General features: G+C 43.3%; 1 protein-coding gene across 2 annotated transcripts in view; it reads right to left on the bottom strand.

The window, feature by feature from the left end:
- Nucleotides 1-24,344, bottom strand: part of FLT1 (fms related receptor tyrosine kinase 1) — a 199,607-nt gene that overhangs the window by 162,456 nt on the left and 12,807 nt on the right. For both annotated transcript variants that reach the window (XM_062194425.1, XM_062194426.1), the window contains exons 2-3: nucleotides 3,954-4,050; nucleotides 2,652-2,878 (exon numbers count right to left, since the gene is read on the bottom strand). In XM_062194425.1, the coding sequence (XP_062050409.1) occupies nucleotides 2,652-2,878; nucleotides 3,954-4,050 (324 nt within the window). The remainder of the gene's footprint in view (nucleotides 1-2,651; nucleotides 2,879-3,953; nucleotides 4,051-24,344) is intronic.

Below are 24,344 nucleotides of genomic sequence, written 5' to 3'. Positions count from 1 at the left end.
TCCCAATGATATCATAGGGTATTCAAAGTGTATGTGATGACCTGTGAAACAATGCATTTCACAGTCCTTCCTTTTCTAAGAGCAGTCCTTGAAATAAACCATTCCCTAATGTCTAACAAATTGTACAGAGGTTTTGAGATACTGGAACTTGTAACTTTAAGCTGATGTTTGTGCACTAAGTGAGCAGGCATGATAAATGCATGGCCCAGTGGCCACTACTCCCCCTGAAATGCAATCACAGACATCAATAATCAATCACAGCACTTTTTCCCACTAAGCCTGGATTTATCCTCAACATCAATTTTAACAGTATATTCCACACAGCACCTGTTAGTCATTTACTTATTTAACAAATGAATTCTTACTGCATGCAAGTCAGATAAAAGTGATTAGGGCAGACATGAACCTTGCCCTCATGGGCTTAGACTAATAATCGTTTGACACTCAAGTAATGGTTATTGGCCGGGTCTGCTCTGTATGGTTGGAATGGTGATAATTCTAAATAGCTAAGTTTCTCCTCTGTCATAAAAGGTGACGGAAGTGACCAGGTTCTGCACTCCCCTCCTACTGGCTCCATGAACCCACAAGGTCTATCAAATAGTATAGCAGTTAAGAGGTGAAAATAGCTGAACTTTTTTTTTCAAAGAGAAGGGCTTCTTTTATTAATTTAAAATATCTGATGTGCAAGTCAGACTCTGATAAATGCATAGGAGAGGGCCGGCGCTGGCATAGTGGGTAAAGCTACTGCTGGTAGGGCCGGCATCCCATATGGGCGCCGGTTAGAGACCCAGCTGCTCCACTTCCGATCCAGCTCTCTACTATGGCCTGGGATAGCAGCAGAAGATGGCCCAAGTCCTTGGGCCCCTGCACCCATGTGGGAGACCTGGAAGAAGCTCCTGGATCCTGGCTTTGGATCGGTGCATCTCTGGCCATTGCAGCCATCTGGGGAGAGAACTAGCAAATCAAAGATCTCTTTCTCTCTCTCTCTCTCTCTCTCTCTCTCTGTATTTCTGCCTTTCAAACAAATAAACAAATCTTTAAAAAAATAGGAGAAATTTTTAGGAGAATTTCAGTACTAATTGATATTTTTCTCCCACTTCCCAGAGGAACAGGAGGGGAGGAGTCTATGTAACCCACATTGAGGGGCTTTGTTTTTTTTTCCAAAAGTGCTGGAGAGATTAGGCTGGCCCATGTGGAACTCCAAACAGTGGCTGATTGGTGACTTTTTTCCATCACAAGCAAGTGTTTTCTTCCCCCTGGAGCTGCAAAATCACCTCCCTGGAAATCTCTGTTCTTAATTCTTCACCTTCTCTTTCCACCCTGTCTCATTTCCTGCCTGCCACTCTCTCTTCCCTCCCGGGGAAGAGGCTGACTCCTCCAAGCAACACCCAGCCCCCTCCCTGCCCCGCCTACATCTTCATCTTCCTTTTCAGGGGCCGATGATGACAATGGCCAGAATGCTTCGTGCCCTCCCTACAGAAAAAGGCAGGGTTTCAGGACCGAGTCCAGGAGTGGAGACTTGAGTGCCCAGTCAAAAGCAGGTTCACAGCCGCTCAAATGAGGTCACGGCCAACATCACACAGCATTTCTACTGCCTCCTAGGTCAAATCCTGAGTCTTACAGATATTATAATCTAATCTTACAATATGAAGATTACGCTCAGGTAAAACATTATCCCATCGTCTTATTTTTAAAATTCAAAAATGTTATTCGACTGTACCACAGCCAATGCAAAGGCACCAGTTCTTTTAACGTAGCAGGAGGTATACTCACACTACGTTTTTAGCTACCAATGCTTTTGGTTGGTTGTTGTGTCTTTAAAATTGATTTTGAGCTTGAGGTGCCTACTCATTTTGCATCCTGTTCTCAAGGGTTTGTTTTTTCTTAGTTTTTAAGCCTTTCAACAAGTATTGGTAACTAGCTGGAACTCTACAAGGAAGAAAAAAAGTGACCGGCCGTTTTTCTTATTCTTTCTCAGGGATCCATTTGTATTGTCAATTTATACTTCTTTAAGGGTTTTGCTTTTCTTCCTTTTGCATATTACTTCATTTATTCCTTCTCTAAGGGGGAAAAACATACCATAAAAACTGTAGCCCAAAATGACTAATTTTTACCTTTAGTCCTTTTCACTATAAAATGGCACAGGCCAGCTCTTATATCACTATAATACTTCCTCAGTGGACATGAAATAACATCACATTGCTAACTAGAGCCAGTTTTTTAACACCCAAGGAGCAACATTAAATTTACACTTATTAAGTTAATAGAAAAAAACCCCAGTATGTTACAATTCCGACACATAAAGACAATGCAGTTGCATTGAAGGACAAAAATCTCTTCTTTTAGGCTCCTCAATTATTAAAAATTAGAACAAAGATCCTGTCATTCATTATTTATCCAAACACACGCTAGAGACTTCCAGGTGCTGCTGGTGCAGTGAGGAGAGTCTCCAACCTCACGGAGCATCCAGTTCACTGACCAGGCCTTGAGGGTTCCGCTTGAAATGGATGCACAGGAAATGCAGGAACAAATGCATTCTGTAGGTTTCTACAAGATGTCCACTTCCCTCACGCCCACTAGCAAGGATCAGGGTGGATGTGGGCTCCGCAGCAAAGCAATCACATAAGGAATGTGGAACACGGAAGTCTTACCATTAATAAAGACATAGATGGAAGATTCTGTTTCCCTCCTCTTTGAAGTGGGGATAGTTAGGTATCTGCAGCTATACAAGCCCGTGTGGTTGGCCTGAGCTGTGTCCAAGGTCAGGGTACTGCAGAACTGTTTGCCATTCCTTCCACAGGTGGATTTTGAGATGTTCGGCCTTTCACTTTCATTACTCACCAACTTAGGCAAAGACCACGAGAGAGCCGCTTCTCCTCTGCAATCAGAGGGCAGAAGACAAAATACAGTTACATCTGGGGCCAGGGCTGGTGCCACTTCCTAAGCAATTTTTTTTTTTTTAAGGAAACACTGTTCTAAGGTTCTCTCTTAAGTGTAGTCATACAGTATGGAGATTCCTCAGAAATCCGAACATAGATCTACCAAATGACCCAGACATCCCAGTCCTGGGAATTTACCCAAAGGAAATGAAATCAGCATATGAAAGAGTTATATGTACCCCCATGTTTATTACAGCTCAATTCACAATAGCTAAGATATGGAATCAACCCAGATGTCCACCAACTTATGACTGGATAAAGAAAATGTGGTATATATACACTATGGAATACTTCTCAGTTGTAAAAAAGAATGAAATCCTGTCTTTTGGAACTAAACGGATCCAACTGGGAGCCATTATGATTAGTGAAATATAAGCCAGTCCCAAAAAGACATATATCATATATTTTCTCTGATATGTGGTAGTTAATATAGAATACACAAAAAAGTATAGGAATGAAATGGACATCTTGTGACTTGATTGTTGTTTTTAGCTCTTTTTTATATTCCTGTGGAACTGTGGTCTTTATATTTTTTATTTGTTGAATATTATAGCTAGCGGTGCATTAAGCCCATGATTATACAGTGGATTGAAATAATGTTTTTGCAAAAAATAAAAAAAGGAAGAAATAAGGGGGGTTGAGGGAGGGAAGTATGGTTATCTTCTTAGAACTGTACCCATGAGTGCATTAAATCTGTTCTCTTCATATTAATTAAAATTTTAAAAATATTTTAAGTGTAGTCATTTTCTGCTTTGCAGAAAAGCAACATATTCAGAAGAGGTTTTGAACAATATTCTGAATAAGGATGCACAAATGGGTGAGTTTCCTTCCCCCGGCTTTCCCTAAGTCTCTCTCTTGTCTGTGGGGACCTCTCTACACGTGAGGCTGGGTACACGTGGTTTGCATTCGAGGATCACCAGACCACTGAATTTCCTACCTCTCTTCTCTGCCGGGGAATGAATTTTGACTTGGGAAAGGCAACTAGGTTATTCTCAAATGAACACTGTCACTTACCTGCATTTGAGGTGCAGCGTCTGTCCGGCTTGCATGACATACTGGGTGCCTTTTAAATTCAGTTCAGGACCTTTTAATCTTGAACCTGAACTAGATCCTGGAAAACAAATGATTTGAATATAATATTTGCAAATTGCATTATCACCTTTTATTTAAAAAATTTCTTTCTATAAAGGTGATGTTTAATTTACTCACATATATAAAAAGACATTTCTAATAGACATTTTTCTTAATTCACAATTTTTTCTAATCCAAACCTTACTCACAAATATTATATATACTTTTAAACCAAATGACCTAAGTTAATCAAAAGCCCATTTATTTGGAATATTAATAGATTCACATATGGTTCAACAGAAAACCATATTAATAGATCTTATTAAAAACTCTCAAAATTAGTCATCCAAAATATATATTTTTTAAATATCTATTTATTTTATTCTAAAGGCAGAGTTACAGAGATGCAGAGAGAGAGAGAGAATCTTCCATCCACTGGTTCACTCCCTAGATGGCTGCAACAGATGGAGCTGCACCGATTCAAGGCCAGGAGCCAGGAGCTTCCTCCCACAGGTCTCTTGTGCGGGTGCAGGGGCCTAAGCATTTGGGCTATCTTCTACTGCTTTCCCAGGCCATAGCAGAGAGCTGGATCATTAGTGGAGAAGCGGGGATTCGAACTGGCGCCCACGTGGGATGCCAGCACTTCAGGTAGAGGCTTTACCCGCTACATCACAGTGCCGACCCCCCAAAATATATTTCTAATACTGAACTTCTGCCAGTGTAGATCATCCAGTCACATGGACTTGTCTGATCTTTATTCTAATAAATGTATAGAAATTCCTAGGTTCTCAATGTAGCTCAGTCACTACTCAAGCACTGATATTTGGGGCCCGTCATTTTTCTTTTTGGAATAACTTCCTCATTTTGAAAACTAACTTTGGTTTTGAACTAACTTCCTCAAAATGAAAAATCAATCAAAGTCAGGTTTAGATGCCATTTGGCTTGTCTAACATAACCTATCAGTTCCCTCTAAAATGGTGCAGTGAAAAGGGAACTGTCCACTCCTTACAGGACACAGCACAAGGGTATCTCACGGAGGACTGCTGAGAGGCCATGAAAGGACGTAAGGCAGAGCAGAGTGCAGTAACATCCGCCCATCTCTGGGCATCCATCCTGGTGACGAGCAATGGGACCCTGGATGTGTCACTCTAGGCGCTCTTAATCATGAAAGGAGAGATTGCACCTCTGACCTTTCCCAGAGGTTGGGCCTCCCCGGAGCTCTCATTGGCCATGGGGGAGAATACCAGGAAGGATATGCTTGGCCTCATTCTCCCCCTCATCCCTCACTCCCCTGCCCTTGTCTCACCACTTTCTCCCCCACTCCTTCCCCTCCTCTTTCTACCAGGGCAGCAGCAAAGCCAGGTAACAGCAGATCAGGGACCAAGGATTAGCATCTTGAGGTAGCAATAGGGACTGGAGAAGAGACAAAATTAAGTACTTGGCACCAATGGTAGGGACTACTTTTTACTTACAAATGAGTTTATGAAATAGAAGCTTGAGGACAACTGGCCCTCCAGGTCTCAGTGTTGGGTAACAGATCTGGGAGATGGGACACTCAAGTTCCCAGGTCAAGCCCAGCGATGCTCTCCAGTGTTTCTCTTGGGTCTTAATAGCACAGGGAAAACTGGACTTGTTAAAAGATCTGCATTGGAAACTTTGGTTTCTGCTTGTTAACTACATGGCCTTAGCATAACTTAATTTCCTGCTACTTAGCAGCCTCGGGAGTAAAACTGAAAAACCCACGCTCCCCCGACAGGCAGGCTGTGTGCAGCAGTCAGCGTGCTGCCTGCCACGTGCCAGATGTCACTGTCACCCTCACCAGTGGAATGGCTTCTCTTGGCTCCTGGCAGAGAATATTTTGCTGAGTAGGTAACCACAAACATATTAAACGAACATCATATGTTTTTCTGGAGTTATTGATGATATAAATTAATATTTATTTTTTAAAAAGCTCTTTCTTTTTGACATAACTCATTTTTATTTGAAAGGCATGCCCACACATAGTTAGAGACATCTTCCATCTGCTGGTTCACTCTCTAAATGTCACTAACAGCCAAAGCTGGGCAGGCTGAAGCTAGGCACTCAGAACTCAGTCTGGGTCTTCCGCATGGGGACAGGGACCTAACTGCTTAGCTATCTTACCCGCTGCCTCCCAGGATGTGCATGAGCAGAAAGCTGGGATCAGAAGTAGAGGCGGGACTCCATCCCCAGGTACTCTGATATGGGATGTGGGTGTCCCAAGTGACCAAACGCCTACTCCTAAATTAATATTTTGAAAGTAACTTTTGGGGACAGGGTTGTGATGTAGCAGGTAAAGCTACCACCTGTGATGCTGGCATTCCATAAGGGTACCTGTTTGCGAGTCCCAACTGCTCCACTTCTTTATTTATTTGATAGGCTGAGGGGGCCAGCGCTGTGGCGTAGCAGATAATGCTGCTGCCTGCAGTGCTGCCATTCCATATGGGCGCTGGTTCGAGTCCCGGCCGCTCCACTTATGATCCAGCTCTCTGCTATGGCCTGGCTCAAGTCCTTGGGCCCCTGTACCCCTGTGGGAGACCCAGAAGAAGCACCTGGCTCCTGGCTTTGAATCTGCACAGCTCTGGCCGTGGCGGCCAATTGGGGAGTGAACCAGTGGGTGGAAGACCTCTCTCTCTCTGCCTCTCCTTCTCTCTCTATGTAACTCTGACTTTCAAATAAATAAATAAATCTTTTTAAAAAAATAGAGAAAAGCTGAATTACAGAGAAGCAGAGGCAGAGAGAGAGAGAGGTCTTCCATCCGATGGTTTACTCCCCAAATGGCTGCAACGCCCAGAGCTAGGCCAATCTGAAGCCAGGAGCCAAGAGCTTCTTCCAGGTCCCTCATGTGGGTGCAGGGACCCAGTGACTTGGGCCATCTTCCACAGCTTTCCCAGACCACAGTAGAGAGCTGAATAAGAAGTAGAGCATCCAGGACTGAAATCGGTGCCCATATGGGATGCTGGCACTGGAGGTAGCTGCCCAACCTGTTACGCCACAGAGCCGGCCCCTGCTCCACTTCTGATCCTAGTCAATGAGCCTGGGGAAGCAGCAGAAGATGACCAAATCCTTAGGCCTCTGCCACCCACGTGGGAGACCCTGAAGAAGCTCCTGGCTCCTGGCTTTGGTCTGGCCCAGTTCTGGCCATTGTGGCCATTTGGGGAGTGAACCAATGGACGAAAGACCTCTCTCTGTCTCTCTCTCTTTCTCTCTAACTCTGCCTTTCAGATAAATAAATAGATCTTTTTTGTAAGTAATTACTATAGATAATACATCCTAGTATTACTAGTTATTACTAGATCAAATGGCTCAATATTTACTAGTATAAATTAGAATGTATGTAGAGATACAACTGATCCATCACCTACTCCTGCAGAACAAGTCAACCCTTCCAAGTACTGAGGGAAACATTTTGTACTTTACTCATCTTTTTGGGTAAAAATCAAAATCAGGCCTCCACAGGAACTTGAGGTTTTTCTAAAGCCACAGCCAGCAACTGATGAAACCTACTCTGAAAAACCTCCAGGTCAGAATGGTGTCTGCCTGTCTTAATGACATGGAATCCGGGGGATTTACATGAGCACTTGTTCATAGGCTGGAAAAGATCCAGCAAAGCTTCCCGAGGAAAATTCTAGCATTACTTGTAGTTATCTTTGTGGTCCACGTGCAGACAATGAGCTTTCCCACCCCGGGAGAGGCCACGGAGAAGCAGCCCACGAATCTTGCCCTTGGAAGGAGCACACTAGTTAAAAGTAGTTAATTAAAACAGAGGAAGAGAGAAGTCCAAGGGAACTCTTTTTCAGTAACTGGACGCTGAGTGTATCTGTATGCCTTGGCACATAGGAAGCTAGAATTTCATTAAGATTAATGGCGATGCCAAGAGTATAGTTAACGGTAAAACAAATAAGGAAAAGGAAAGTGAAATATTTATCCCTCAAAGCCTTTGAAGTCACATTATGGGGCCTTGAAATATTTGTTTGAGGCAGTTTAATGTCCACACACCTATCTGGGCAATGAAGAATCTGCTAACATCTTGGAGTGTCTACTGCATAGCAGACACTTTTCCCATCGCAGTAGTGATATATGTATAAGCAACACTGTGTGCCCATCTGAAAGTACGTCCATCTGCACACCACGGCGGTGCAGTTTGCTCTTCTCAGCCATTCCAGGTCACACTTCCCATTTAGATAATGAATCCACAGGGTAGTCCATGTTCAAGGGTGGAGTGCTGCAACTGAACAATGATTCCCCATTGTGAAGCTTGGATAGGAATCAAAACTTTCCACTGTTTGCCATGGTAGTCTAGAAATCCAATTTACAAGGCTGATTTTGTCCCCATGGGTTGGCATTGTCTGTCCCCTCTGAGAGCTACTGCTTTCATCACAGTCAACTACAATGTAATCGTGAGGGGCATACAGATCTATTTATAGGAGCAAACCTATTACTTAAATAAAATAAAACAAGCAAAGTACTCAATGCATAGCCTGACAATGGGCTTTATCACAAGCTGTGTGTGTGTGTGTGTGTGCGTGTTGGAAAAAAACTGTTAAGGTCAAGCAGTATGGACTAATAGCATTAAAAAAATAATAAAAAACCAACATATGGACCAGGCATTTGGCTCGATGGTTAATATGCCAGTTAAGACATCCATGTCCCATTGGATTGCCTGGATTCCATACTCTGCTCTGGCTCCTAATTCCAGCTTGCTGCCAATGCGGAACCTGGGAACAGCCTTGATGGCTCACATAATTGGGTCCCTGTCACCCTGGATTGAATTCTGAGCTCCTGTTTTTGCCCAGTTCAAGACTGGGCCACATGGACATTTGGAGAGCAAACCAGCAGATGGGAGCATTCTAAGTATTCCATTTTAAAAGTTTTTAAAAAGCAAACTAAAAAACCCAACAACACATGAATGCTACTTCTTTGAACAGTGACACTTTATATTTACCTTGCTGGATATTTTCTCTGTTGTTTTTTTTTTTTTTTTTGTAAAGATTTTATTTATTTATTTGAGAGATAGAGTTACAGACAATGAGAGAGAGAGAGACAGAGAGAAAGGTCTTCCTTCCGTTGGTTCACTCCTCAGATGGCTGCAATAGTTGGAGCTATGCCGATCTGAAGCCAGGAGCCAGGAGCTTATTCCAGGTCTCTCACACAGGTTCAGGTGCCCAAGGACTTGGGCCATCTTCTACTGCTTTCCCAGGCCATAGCAGAGAGCTGGATTGGAAGAGGGGCAGCCGGGACTAGAACCAGTGCCCATATGGGATGCCGGCGCCTCAGGCAGAGGATTAAACTACTGCGCCATGGCGCCAGCCCCCATTGTTTTTCTGTTCTACATTGACTGGTAGGTAGAATAGAACTTAATGACATAAACCCTTCTCTTCCTCCCCACAAGCCTACACACAGATGTGTCGAAAGGTCACCTCAGTGGCCCCACCATTGGAGTATTGTGGGTTTCAATTCCCAGTTCCAGTTCCTCACTCTAGCCTCCTGCTAACTCAGATCCTGGAGAGCAATGGTGATGGTTCAGATAACGGGGTCCCTAACACTCAGGTGGGATACTTGGATTGAGTTCTGGGCTCCTGGCTTGGCCTCTTGACCCAGCCCAGACCATTGCAGGCCCTTTGGGACACTACTTGAGTGAACCAGCAGATGAGAGCTTGCTCTGTCTGTCTCTGTCTGTCTGTGTATGTCTTTCTCTCTGCCTCCCAAATAAATTTAAAAACGTTTTTGAAAGCATAATTTAATAAAGTGGCATCCTCCAATCCCCACCTAATTTCATTAGGCAGAATGGAAGACTTCCTTGATTTCAATGGGAAGAGTGAGTAAATTTCCACGTATGGTTTTATTTTGCAATCAAATCCGAAACCCAAATGACTGAGCCTCTTTATTCAAAGGCTTGTCAAAGCTACTGTGATGGATACTGAGTGAACAGGCTAGAGGTCGTCATGAAGCAGACAGTTTTGCTATCATCTTAAAGATCCAAGGAAGATACTTATGTAATGTCTAACTCAAAGGACCTTTAGAGAACTTCTGTTTCCATTGATGTAAATAAAATCAGTGTTCTTGGGAGTTGCATGTAACTTCGAAACAAATCCCATATTTTGTTCATCTTCCTAACAAATGCTACCCTACCCCTCTGTGACATTGGAATCAAAGCATTATTCTCTGTAAGAAATGATCTTTTCTCAAATATAACTCATGAAATGCCTATCTTTTCTATTTTTTATGTAGAGTTTTTAATCTCCCCAGCTCTGCCATTAACTTGTTTTGTTATGGCCATGGGCAAGCTGCATTAAGTCTCAGATTCTTAATTTGTCAACAGAGGTTAGACTTTGATTTGCATAGTCCCTGTCAGCCTAAAATTGCCATTGATTCTGAGATTAGTAATTAGTAACAATGTAAAAGTTAGAAATCACATTGTAAAGATATGGTTAATAAAAAGACAAATAGCCCAACCTTGAAAAAATGACAACTGTTCTGAATGGATATTTCCTCCAAGAAGATATACAACCGACCAACAAACACATAACAAGATGAAGGACATCACTAGTCATTAAGAAAATGCAAAGCAAAAATTCATTGAGATAATACTTTATACCTACAGACATAGCACAAATGAAAAGGATGGAACTAACAAGTGTTGGATATGGAAAGATCGCAACTTCATGCATTGCTTCAGGAATTTTTCAAATAGTGCAGCCACTGTGGAAAACAACACAGCAGTTTCGCAGATCTTTAAACATCGAGTTCATCATAGGTTAAACATACGATTCAGCAATGACACTCAATGGTATCTGCCCAAGAGAACTGAAAACTTATGTCCACGTAAAAGCTCACACATAAATATCCACAGCAGTAATAGCCCCCAAAAGAGAATACTATCCAAATGTCTGTCAATGATAAATGGATATACAAAAAATGTGGCACAAAATCCATACAATGGGATTTTATTGACAATAGAAAGAAACGAAATACTCATGCGTGCTACGACATAGATGAGCCTTGAAAAAATTGTCAGCTCACACAGAGAAAAGGTCACGAGAGGACACAGTGAAAAACAGGCCATCTGCAAGCCATAGATAGAGGGCTTTGGAGAATCCAAACCTGCAACATCTGGATCTCAAACTTTCAGCTTCCAGAGCTTCGAGGAAGTAAAAGTTTCTTGTTTAAACAGTGAAAACAGGCCGGGCACTGTGGCATAGTGGATTAAGTACCGCTTGAGATGGCCTGAGTTCCATATGGAAGCACCAGTTACAGCCCTGGCTGCTCCAGTTCTGATCAAGCTCCCTGATAATATGCCTGGAAAGAGCAGATGATGCCTCGAGGACTTGAGGCCCTGCTATAGGGAGATCTGGATGGAGTTCTGGGCTCCCGTTTTTGGGCTGCCCAGCCCCAGCTGTTGTGGGCATCTGGGGAGTAGGCCAGCAGACAAAAGATCTCTCTCTCTCCCTCTCCCTTTCTCTGTCACTCTAATTTCCAAATAAGTAAATCTTTAAAAAAATTTTTTTAATAATGAAAACAATGGCAGGTACTTGAGACATTGGTTAAGACTTGGGATGTCTACAACTAATGTTGGGATGCCTGGATTTGAGTCCCAGAAAGCTCTACTCCTGTCTCCAGCTTCCTGCTAATGCACACCCTGGGAGGCAACAAGTGATGGCTCAAGTACTTGGGTCCCTGCCAGGAGTTCTGGATTGAGTTCTTAGTGCCTGCTTCAGCCTGGCTCAGCCTTGGCTATTGTGGGCATTTGGGGAGTAAACCAGCAAATGGGAGAACTCTCCCTGCCTTTCAAATAAAACAAAATAAATAAATACATCTTTAAAAATGAAAAGCGCTATGCTAAAAAACATCTTGCTAAGTTTAACTAAAATAAAACAATCACAAAAGGCCACATGTTACATGATTCCATTAATCTGAAATGTCCACAGCAGGCAAATCCATAGACAGAAAGTGGAACAGCGATTGACAGGGGCTCAGGGGAAGGCAAATGACTGAGTAGGGAGTATCATCTTTAGGAGATGAAAATGCTGTGAAGTTAAATATTGGTGATGGATGCCAACTCTGAGAACACAGCAGAAAAAAAAACCACTGAGTTATGCACCCTAATATTCTGGTCCCCTATGGTCATCATTTGGGGAGTTTCAGTATGCGAATTTTATCTCAATAATGTGATATATATTGGTATTGCAATAGGGCAATATATACTGAGATAAAATTCACATATAGTAGGAGGCCAGTTTCTGACTCTCAAAATGATAGAAAACATCAACAAGTTACAACCAGAGTACTCACAGAGTTAAAACAAGGCCTGAATAAGAAGAAATTTGGAGACGCGTTGCTACCTATAACCCATAAATGTGAAGGTTTATCCAGCTACAAGTTGTAGAAAACTGCAGAGAAACACTTCTTTCTTGTTCCATAACATTGCTATTTATGAAGCAGAAGTTTTACAAACATATCACAAAACACATCAGTTTACTGCCACCCCCCTTTCTATCTTTCAAATTTAACTTAGTCCTCATTTCAAACCACTTCTAATTGCATACTTGTAATTTTAACTCTCTAAATTGGCAAAGTGACCTACAATGAAAACTATGTTGCTAGTGCTCCCTGAAGAATCCACTGGGATTTCCTTTTTTATTAAAATTATTGATTTTCAATTTATTTGTTTTAACCCAAAGCTTTGTATAGTACATTTATTTCAAATGAGAAGCACCTGTCTTTGATTTTTGCATATTGCATTTTCTATAGCACATAATCCTACATGATAAATGACCTCTTTATCTAAATATAACTCCCTAGTATCATGTTTCTAAAACTTGAATTTAAGGCCATGGGCCTTTTACAAAGGTTGAATGGGGTCAATTAAACATAATTCATAATAAAAGAAAAAATTACTTCCCCAAGATGTAGCTTATTAAAAGTTGTCTTATAAACTAAATCCATGGAATCTTTTGGGTTGGTGGGAGAGTGGTTAAAAGTACAATTGGGGGATCAGTGTTGTGGTGTAGCAGGTAAAGCCACCACTTGTGCCACCAGCATCCTATATGGGTGCTGGTTCATGTCCAGCTGTTCCACTTCCAATCTAGCTCCCTGCTAATGCACCCGGGGAAGCAGCAGAAGATGACCCAAGTACTTGGACCCCTGAACCCATGTGGGAGACTGGATGAAGTTCCTGGCTTTGGTCAGGCCTGTCCCTGGCCATTGCTGCCATGGGGGGCGGGGGGCGGGCAGTGAACCAGCAGATGGAAGATCTCTCTCTCTCTCTGTGTATCCATCTCTAACTCTGCTTTTCAAACAAATAAATAAATAAATCTTTTTTTTAAATGAAGAATTTAGTTGCAAACTTATACCAAAGTTTCTGTTTGAGATGCTAATTCCTATAGCTGGCATAGGCTTAGGTACTTAATAATAAGTTAATTCTCAGTCTTAGCCTCTGTGTTGTGCCTCTGTGAGGTGGACATCAGAACTGAATGCACTGCTTAGAATAACCACATTCAGTGAAGACTAATTGTATAATTAGCCTCACTTGGGTGAAGAGCATTTTTACAGGGCTTTTTTCTCTTACTTCTAGGCCAATGGAGAAGGGCCAAGTGTTCAAGTTCCATCCACCAACAGACTACATAGAAAATGTGAACTCCAACAAGCATTCATGTGATAGCAATATAACAAGTCAAAATAAGCCATGGTGTCAATTTTTAAAATATATTTTCCCTCTAAAACAACTGGCCTTAAATCAAGGTAAAATCTAATGAAGTTAAAGGATGTACACAAATATACAGATATACATATCTGCCTACAAATATATGTACACTTTTCTATCTAGGGAAATGTCAAGTTTGCTTGAGCTGTGGAGCAATGGTAGGTATGGAAAGGAGAAGAGGTGTTTGGTGTGTGCTTGATTTATATATTTTTACATTTTTATTTACTTATTTGGGGAGAGAGGGAGTTAGAGATATAGACAGAGAGAGAGCGAGAGAGAGAGAGCGAGAGCGAGCCCCATCCACTGGTACACCCCAAACGTCCACAATGACTGGAGCCAAAGCCAAGATGCCAGGAACTCAATCCAGGTCTCCCTCCTGGGTGACAGGAACCCACTACATGAGCCATCACTGCAGACTCCCAGTCTGCATTAGCAGAAGGCTGCAGGCAGGAACCAGGGCAGAGTCTTGAATCCAAGCTCTCCAATGAGGATCATGGGCGCTTTAACCAGTATCTTAGCTGCTGGGTCAGGTGTCCACCTGACACCACAGGTGTGTGTTTTGATTGCATTCTTTATGCAGCTCAGGCATAGGGAAAGCTCTTTCCAGACTGGGATTTAGAAACTGACTTGTATGTGGCAAAGCATGAAACTCTGACTCATGGCTGCTGACTGATTCTTTTTGTAGATAAGATTATTTGTGACTTTAAATTGGTAATTTTACAATATAGAATATTTTGGATTAAGGTCATTGTGTTATTGATCTTCAGGGTCCAAGAAAGGGTTGAATAAACATCAAGGAAGCTGCTGTCCAGCAATAATGCATTTGATTTGTAGAAAATGTCTAATCCCAGGGGCCTGTTTTTTCCTTTTAAATCTTCATAGTGTGTTAAACTCCCTATTTGACCACGCAGAACACACAAAAAGAATTCACTGGTTTCTGGCTTTAGTTTTTTGATTCTAGGAAATTCTCCAAATTCAGGTAATTTCCTAAATTCCCAGCTGCTCCACTTCTGATCCAACTCCTTGCTAATGCACCTGGGAAAGCAGCGGAAGATGGCTCAAGTGCTTGGGCCCCTGCACCTAGGTGGGAGACTCAGAAGAAGCTCCTGGCTCCTGGCTTCCACCAGGTCCAGCTCCAACTGTTGCAGCCATTTGGAGAGTGAACCAGTGAATGGAAGGTCTCCATCTCTCTACGTATCTCTCCCTCTTTCTGTAACTCTACCTTTCAAATAATTAAATTTTTTTTAAAAAGTCACTTAAAGAAACAAATCTGTGTGGCTTAATATATTTACCAAGAAAAAGCTCCTCTAGAAGCGTCAACATTCCTACTGCCAACGTTTACGAGGGCTGCCTGTCCTCTGTGCACATATCGGAGCTTTTTCTGGACACTGGCTTCTTGGGAGGGTCACGGTTTAACAGGGCACATTCATTGATCACTAGGCCTGTCACCAGCTACCATCAGGAGCTTACCCTCCCCACGACCTATAGTCAGGCCCAGCTCCTTTTCATGTGACATCACACTTAATTAAGGTTGGTCAGGGAGAAATCTCCCACTGACCACAGTGCTACCTTTCCCCTCTGCCAAAAAAAAAAAAAATTGCTTTTACTCCCACACTGCTGTTCTTTTATTGCACGCATTCAAAAACCACCTCCACTGAGCTGCCGATCCTTTGGGTTTACGGTACAATGTCAGGGCGGTTATCTGAGCTGCCTGGAGCAAAGGTCAAGATCTGGCTGACAGGGCACGAGACGGAGCTCGTAAAGTATTTGGCATCTGGTGATGCAAAGGGCAGTGAACAGAGCAAACGCTCTTCACACCCTGAAACGCACAGAGGCAGGTTTTGCCTGTTGGGTAGGGCTGGGACACATTCTGCGTTCTCTATCAGTAGCAGGAGCCTTGTGAACATTGGAAGCCTGCTCCCCCTCGGCCTCTGTTCTCATCCAGTGTCACCGTGTAGAGCCCTGTCTGGACAGAGAGGTCTTGCTTTATAGAATGCACCACAGTCACTGGTTCATGTTGAACTTCACGAGTTACGGCAGGCCAGCATATACGCATTTTCAGATCATGAGCACCTGAAAAGCACAGAAAGTGCTTGCTCAGCAGAGGAGAGATTTCGGTAAACAGATCATCTATGCAAGGATCAACATAAACTTGGCTTATTGAAAGTAAGTGCCCTTTTTTTTTTCTTAATGGAGCTGTTCACATCTTATCAACTGGGACATCCTTTTAAGAATCGCATGCTATGTAACGACCCAGGATCAAGTCAATGACAGAAGGCAGAGCACCTGGACAGAGCCGCCTTGGTAGGAGGATTTACTAAAAAAGTGCTTGAACTGTCTTAACATCAGCCTTCTGATCTCTAAAGTATTTAAGATTATACATTTCAGTCCTGCCGAAGGCATCCTCCATAGTCTTTTTTTTTTTTTTTTTTTTTTTTTTTTTTGACAGGCAGAGTGGATAGTGAGAGAGAGAGACAGAGAGAAAGGTCTTCCTTTTTGCCGTTGGTTCACCCTCCAATGGCCACTGCGGCCGGCGCATCGCGCTGATCCGAAGCCAGGAGCTTCTCCCGGTCTCCCTTGTGGGTGCAGGGCCCAAGCACTTGGGCCATCCTCCACTGCTTTCCTGGGCCATAGCAGAGAGCTGGCCTGGAAGAGGGGCAACCGGGATAGAATCCAGCGCCCCAACAGGGACTAGAACCTGGTGTGCCGGCGCCGCAAGGCGGAGGATTAGCCTGTTAAGCCACGGCACCGGCCGGCATCCTCCATATTCTTTGTAAATAAGTAATTAATCGGTATAGGAACATTGGATGGTATGTACATAAGCCACAATTTAAAACAGCAAGTTTTCTACATAGCATTAGGATTACATTTTGGTTTATGGCCAAATGATTTACTGAATACTCTGCTTCCATGACAATCCCGTGCCAAGGTTCCAGGCGTCTATGGAGACAATGAGAGCAGGTCTTCGAACTTCATAGACGTTGCTATCGCTGTGGGTTCCCTTAGGAGGAAAGCATTTCAAAGAGAAGATTGGGGCAGGGGCCGGCGCTGTGGCATAGCTGGTAAAGCTGCTGCCTGCAGTGCCAGCATCCCATATGGGTGCCGGTTTGTGTTCCGGCTGCTTCCCTTCTGATCCAGCTCTCTGCTATGGCCTGGGAAAGCAGTAGAAGATGGCCCAAGTGCTTGGGCCTCGCACTTGCGTGGGAGATCTGGTAGAAGCTCCTGGCTCCTGGATTCAGATTAGTGCAGCTCCAGTTATTGCAGCCATGTGGGGAGTGAGCCAGTGGATGGAAGACCTCTCTCTCTGCCTCTGCCTCTCTGTAACTCTGCCTTTCAAATAAACAAATACATCTTTAAAAAAATGAATATTGGGGCAGTATTTTATCAATTCAGTTTAGGGCTGTACCAAATGATGGCAAAGCCCAATAGTGGGGATCGGAAGCTTTTAACGTTACTCAGTCACTGCTTACAAACTGCCCTATGACACAAGTACTCTTCAGGTTCATACACAGTTATTTCTGGGAAGAAAAAAAACTGAGGCAGGTATTTAGCACAGTGGAAGAGGCCAGCATTTGGCTCAGCAGGTTTAGCTGCCTCTTGCAATGCCAGCATCCCAGATCCAAGTGCCAGTCTGAGGACCAATGGCTCTGCTTTCAAGCCAGCTTCCTGCTCATGCACCTGGGAAAGCAGTGGAAGAAGGCCCAAGTACTTGGGCTCTCACATCCACATGAGAGGCCAGGATTGTGTTCCTGGCTCTTGTCTTCAACATGGCCCAGACCTGACTGTTGCAGCCATTTGGGGAGTGAATCAGTGGATGGGAGATCTCCCCCCTCATCTTTCAAATTAAATAAACCTTTTTCAACATATAGGGAAAAAAATCAAAAGGGAAACCTCAGAGATCACATAGAATGCCTGCATCTATTTCGAAGTGCCTGGGTTCAAGTCCCAGCTCTGCTCTGGATTCTAGCTTCCTGTTGAGGTGCAACCCCTTGCGGTAGCATGTGGTGGTTCAAATATTTGGGTCCCGGCCACCACACAGGAGACTCAGATTGTGTTCCTGGCTCCTAGTTTCAGTCTAGCCTAGCTCATGCTGTGGGGGGCATAGTAGATGCTAGCTAGCTCTAGTCTGTTCCTCTGTATCTCAGACAAATAAACACAAACACACAAACACACACAGTTAAAATTCGGCACCATTTTTCACATCACATTCTGCTAAATAAAAGAAAGAAAAGGAAAAACCCAACATGTCATGAAGCTGTAACACTGTGATGCTATTAAATAACCATGAAGATGCATCAAGTTCAAGTTTTAATTTTGAATCCATAATAATGCCTTAACATATTTGTATAATAAAGAAAAGACAGGCTGGCAGGCAACACTGTAGCCATTGGTGCAAGAAAAAGCCAAAAATGTTATAATCAAAGTGGTTTCATATATTCCCTTCCTATACTTTTCAACGTTTCCAATTTTAATAATACCTTACAAATAATGACAATACCATTTGCTCTGCATGTAAAACTAAGGGAGAAATAAAATGAAACAGGAAGGCTGGGTGTGATGAAGTTCTTATGTGAATTTTGAGTTTGCTTTGATATGGCTTGCTCAACTCTGGTCCCAACTACAGAACAAACATTCTTCTGCACACCCATAGGCTGTGGACGAAGGAGATATTTTAAGAGGGAAGTTGAGGGGATCTCTGGTCTTTGCAGCCAGTAATATATACAAACCCTCTGACCTTGAAGATTTAAATAGCCAAGAGCATGTGATAAAGTTATCCATCACAGGGGAATTGAGTTTTTGAAAGTCACGTTAGCATACTTTCTAATGCTCATTAAAACTATTCTTGACTACTATGTGCTTTCTGTTGCCAAAACCAGTTTCCTTTTGAATTCGACACTTTGTAATAGAATTGCTTTCCATTACATGTATTTTGGACACGAATCCTGCTTGGACAATGGGGTAAACATGTTGACTTTTTTTTTTTGAGGAGGGATGCTTTCAATTTTCACATTTTCTTAAGCTCACTTAATTTACATAGTAAATACTGTAATAACTGTGTCTTTCTAAGAGCCTACAAACTTTTTTAAAAGAAATCTTAGAATTAATACTAGACAAGTTTTATGGAGAACCAAGTTTCTGGAAGAGAAAGAAACCCATTGGAAGTAGTATGTGTCGGGGCTGGTGATGTGGCACAGTGGGTTAAGGCCCCAACCTGCAACGCCTGCATCCCATATGGGCACAGGTTCAAATCCCAGCTGCTCCACTTCTGATCCATCTCCCTCCTAATGTGCCTAGGAAAGCAGCAGCAGACGGCCCAAGTCCTTGGGTCCCTGAACCCACGTGGGAGACCCTGAAGAAGCTTCTTGCTCCTGACTTTGGATCAGCTCAGCTAAGGTCATTGTGGCTATTTGGGGAGTGAACCAAACAGCCACAATGTCTCTTCTTCTTCCTGTTACTCTGTTTTTTAAATAAATAAAATAAATACATTTTTTTAAAAAAATAGTATGTGTCTATGAGAAGTATCCCAATGTTTAAAAAAAATAAATTACCAAATGTTTTCCAATCATGGCAGTATATGATACCAAGGTCTTCCCTATACATATCTAGAGAAGACTTGAGAGCTTTGTGTTCCCGAACCTGAGAAATATTCGTTTCAATTCCCAGGGCACTTTTATTCATACACCTCCTTTACTCTATCCAGAACTCGGCTTCTAGAAACCAGCCTTTTTTAGATCATCCAACATGTGACATCTCTCATAGATGAGACGGCCTCTATGATAGAGAGGAACAACTTCTGTTGTTGCTTGGCCTTCAGCACAACAGGCTGTGAAATAGCTCAGCTCACTCTGGACAAAACTAATACCTGTCAGGAGAAGTCACATAAAACCAGAAGGAGACTGTCATGCAGAAGCAAGAAGTGTCCAGTGCCCTAGCTGTTCCTAAGGCTGATGAGATGCACGAACTGGGTGAAGGGCTGGGTTTCCCTGTTCAAGTGGAGGTGTCCAGTGTCTACCCTTATCTCTCTTTTACCGCCAGCCAACCCTGCTTCTTTTAGTACTGTATTCCATGTATGACTCCTTTTGCTCACCCTCTTACCTTGTTGATTAATCTGTAACCTCAGCATCTCTTTGATTATTATCTTTGAACCAAACTAGTAAACAGGACAACCAAGATTACTTTTTAAAAAGTGTTTATGATTTAACACAGACAACAGATAATTATAGGATGGAAGTTCATGGAAGTGTGAACATCAGCCTATGGGTTAAGATGCTGCTTGGTACATCCACATACCACACAGGAGTGCCTGGGCTTGTGTTCCAGCTCCATCCCTGATTCCAGCTCCCTGCTAATGTACACCCTGGGAGGCAGCAGGTGAAGGCTCAATTGGTTGGATCCCTGCCACCCACATAGATGACCTGGATTGGGTTCCTAGCTCCTGTTTTTGAGCTGGTCCAGCCCTGGCTCTTGTGGGCATTTGGGGGCATGAATTAGCTAATGAGAGGTCTCTCCATCTCTATCTCCTTTTCAAATAAAAAAAAAGTTCATGGAAAATGCACTTTATCTTTTAATTTCACTTTTATGACCTTTTTGAAGTCCCCTTGTATGTTAATTATATAGAGACTTACCTCTTATCTAAATAAAAAATTAAATTGTAGTGTGTGTGTCATTATGAGTAAGTACCAGATGTTGTGAGAGTCTCACTCACCCTAGGGAGGGAGGGACCTTCTTTTAGAAGAATGAAGGTGAGATAAGATGTGTATTCGCTAAAGGATATACCAAGATCTCTTTCTCACTCTTTCAAAGACTTCCAAATCTTCAAATCCCCTAAAGTGCCTTTACTTTTAAGCAATTGTTTTCTTGTAACAATGTCCCTTAAAGTCTCTTGCCTTTCACTATTCTGCTGGTTGACCTCGGCTGAGAGGAGAAAGTTCAGTGCCTTCTTCCCTTGCCTGGGTTTGCACATCTTTTTCACTCTGAGCTCTATCTGACTCTGCTAGCTGCTACTGGTGGGGGGAAGGGGGGAGTCACAGGTAAACACCCTTGAGAAGATACAACTGTGTCCTTCTGTGCTGTGCTTTGCTGTGCTTCCTGGAGAGGACTGGAGTGGAGAGTCAGCAATCAGAGTGATGGAAGGAAGCTACGCTCTGTGACACGTTAGCCAGGACTTGGCTTGTTTTTCTTTTTCTCTGTCCATCTAGCCTACACTGAGGCTGGTCCAGAGCCAAGAGGAAATCATTTTAAAAAAGGAAGGAAGGAAGGAAAGAAGGGAGGGAGGGAGAAAAGAAAGAAAGAAAGAAAGAAAGAAAGAAAGAAAGAAAGAAAGAAAGAAAGAGCAAGCAGGCAGTGATGGTAACATTACCTAGTAGCTCAGGCTATGGTCGTGCTCCTAGAAGTAAAGTATCCCAATCAAGCTGTCTTCCTTCTGTGTTGTTTGGGAGCCCTGACCGCCTCAAAGACAATGTGAGGGTACCTCAGAAAGTTCATAAAAAACAACAAACAGGTACCGAGGCTGTGATGCAATGGGTTAAGCTGCCACCTGCAGTGCCAGCATCCCATGTGGGTGCTGGTTCAAATCCCAGCTGCTCTACTTCCCTTCCAACTCCCTGCTGATCCTCCTGGGAAAGCAACAGAAGATGGCCCAAGTATTTGGGCCCCTGTACCTGCAAGGGAGTTCTTGGGGAGGCTCCCTGCTCCTGGCATGGGACCAGCCCAGCCTTGGCTGTTGCAGCCATCTGGGAAGTGAACCAGCAGATGGAAGATCTCTCTCTCTCTCTCTGTCTCCTTCTCTCTCTGTAAACTCTGCCTTTCAAATAAATAGATAATTTTTTTAAAAAGTATTTTTTTCATGTTACTAGAAAGGCAGACACACACACACACAGAAAGAGAGAGAGAGAGAGAGAGAGAGAGAGAGAGAGAGAATCTTCCAGCCACTGGTTCTTTCTCAAATGCCTGAGATTGCCAAGGCTAGGTCAGGCTGAAGCTAGAAGCCCTGAACTCAATCAGGGTCTCCCATGTGGGTTGCAAGAATCTGACCACTTGAGCCATTACCTGCTGCCTCTCAGGGTGTGCATGACCAGGAAGCTGGATCTAAAGTGCAGGTGGGACTTGAACCTAGGCACTCAGACAGGGGCTGTGGGCATCTCACGTGGTGTCTTAACCACTGTCCCAAACATTAGCCCCTAAACTTTTCTTTTAACTCCGATTTTCCATGAATTTTTAAAGTATCCTCGTCTCTCTCAAGAACCAATTCTCGACTGGCTGGGTAGCTGGGATTCTCATTCTCAATTCTGAATGTAGGAGTGGTGGCACAGAGAGTTAAGCTCAAGTACTTGGGTCCCTGCCACCCTGTGGGGGACCTGGATGGAGTTCTTGGCTCCTGGCCCAGCCTTAGCTGTTGTGGCTATTTGGGGGCTGGACCACCAGATAGAAGATATCTCTCTATCTCTCTCTCTCCCTCTCTGTCATTCACTCACTCTGCTTTTCAAATAAATAAATAAACATTAAAAAGAAAATCCTGAGTGTACAATCAATTCAGGAGAAAACAGCGCAGCCATGGGCCAAAAAACAACAACAACAACAACAACAACAAAACGGCCACTGGGCCCACAGGATGGCCCAGATGGAAGGAACAGACGTTACATATGTATTGGGAGACTCACTGCCAGCACTTGGGCACATTTTTGCAAACCTCCTCCTCTACACATATACACACAGGTTCTTAGTAGGTGAGTCAGTGTGCAGCTATGACACCTACAAGGCTTCTGAGACCCAGCAGAAGGGTTCATAAGCCGGCGCCGTGGCTTAACAGGCTAATCCTCCGCCTTGCGGCGCCGGCACACCGGGTTCTAGTCCCGGTTTGGGCGCCGGATTCTATCCCGGTTGCCCCTCTTCCGGGCCAGCTCTCTGCTATGGCCCGGGAAGGCAGTGGAGGATGGCCCAAGTGCTTGGGCCCTGCACCCGCAAGGGAGACCAGGAGAAGCACCTGGCTCCTGGCTTCGGATCAACACAATGCACCGGCCGCAGTGGCCATTGGAGGGTGAACCAACAGCAAAAAGGAAGACCTTTCTCTCTGTCTCTCTTTCTCACTATCCACTCTGCCTGTCAAAAATAAAAATAAATAAATAAATAAAAAAGAAGGGTTCATGGTACAGTCTCCAAAGTGCAACCAGCATTTACTGTGTGACTGCTACGTGCTATGTGCTATGTGCAGTGGATTCACAACTGTGTGGACGATCAGACAGAAACCCTATCTCTTGAAGGGCTTTCAGCCCTAAGCTGCCTTCTTAGGAGATGTCAGTTAGAAGTAGAATAGATGAATACCAAGACAAAAAGCAGATAGTCTAAATCTTCAGGGAGAAACTCTAGGATGGGTATACTTTGTGCTTAAGAAACACGTTTCCGATTAAAGGGAGCCACGAATTCTTCACTAACAAATGCGAGTCACCTTACGAAAATTCACGATTAAGCTCGTAAACTAAGAACACGTTTTCAATGGTAGACATTCAGCACAATGTATACAACCACATTTATACTTCAAAATAAAAATAAGTTGGTTGATAATCACTTGAGCACCTTTTAAATAAATACATTAAATGTTCTGAAATAAAGCACTCTTCCATGTATGTTGGAAACTGGACATAAATCTACAATGATGATTGACTAGGAGATAAGCACCAGGGGGATTAAATTTGATATAAGCTATGTTTTTCCTTGTGAACTCATGGCAAAAAATCCAGCTTTCCAAATCATTTTAATATGTTTCTGAAATCCCCTCCCAAGTTTATCTCCAAGTGGAAAATGAATTACTCTAGCAGTCCTAGGCCCATCTGTTTGGACCATAAGGCACATTTTTAAAACAATAGCAACAAACACTTTACTTCTACATTTGAAAATTTTACTAACCCTAAGTGAAGATCTATCTGAATATAATATCACTAAGTTTAATATCTACCCCAAAAGGTTAAAGCAAAAGCAAGATTCTTATAAATTAGCACCCCTGCATTCCCTCTGTCTTTCCTTAAGTAAAGTTTTGTATTATTACTTGAGAGACAGACAGAGAGAGAAAGAGAGGCAGACAGACAGAGCTCCCAGGCATTGGTTCACTCCCCAGTTACCTACAACTGCTGGGGTTGGGCCGAGGCAAAGCTGGGAGCCAGGAGCTAACTCTAGTTCTTCCACGTGAGTGGCCAGGACTCAGGTATTTGAGCTATTACCACTGCCTCCATGGGTCTGCGTTAGCAGGGAGCTGAAGTCAAGTGCTGGAGCTGGGATTCAAACCCAGGCACTTGATGTGGGATGTGAACATCTTAACCAGTGTCTTACTGCTGGGCCAAATGCCTGCCCTACCCCTTTGCCTCTTAAGTGACTTTGTGTGGCAAATACTTTTCTTAGGGCATTTTTCACCTACTGGTATTGAGGACAGAGGCTGGGATTCGGTATAAGCAGGAGAAACGCATTTAAGTTGTACAGCCATCACCTGTGTCATGTGCTTCCCAGCCCTCAGGGATCTCTAGGCACCCAGAGTCCATTCCAGAGCAATGCAGTTACTCAGTTTCCTTACATTCTTTTTCTCGAGTTCTACCTGAATCCCCAATAAAGAAGCTTCTGAAACT

The sequence above is a fragment of the Lepus europaeus genome, chromosome 6, assembly GCF_033115175.1.
Source record: "Lepus europaeus isolate LE1 chromosome 6, mLepTim1.pri, whole genome shotgun sequence".
NCBI lineage: Eukaryota > Metazoa > Chordata > Mammalia > Lagomorpha > Leporidae > Lepus > Lepus europaeus.
Note: the sequence above shows the minus strand (reverse complement) of the source record. Positions and strands in the feature narration are given on the sequence as shown.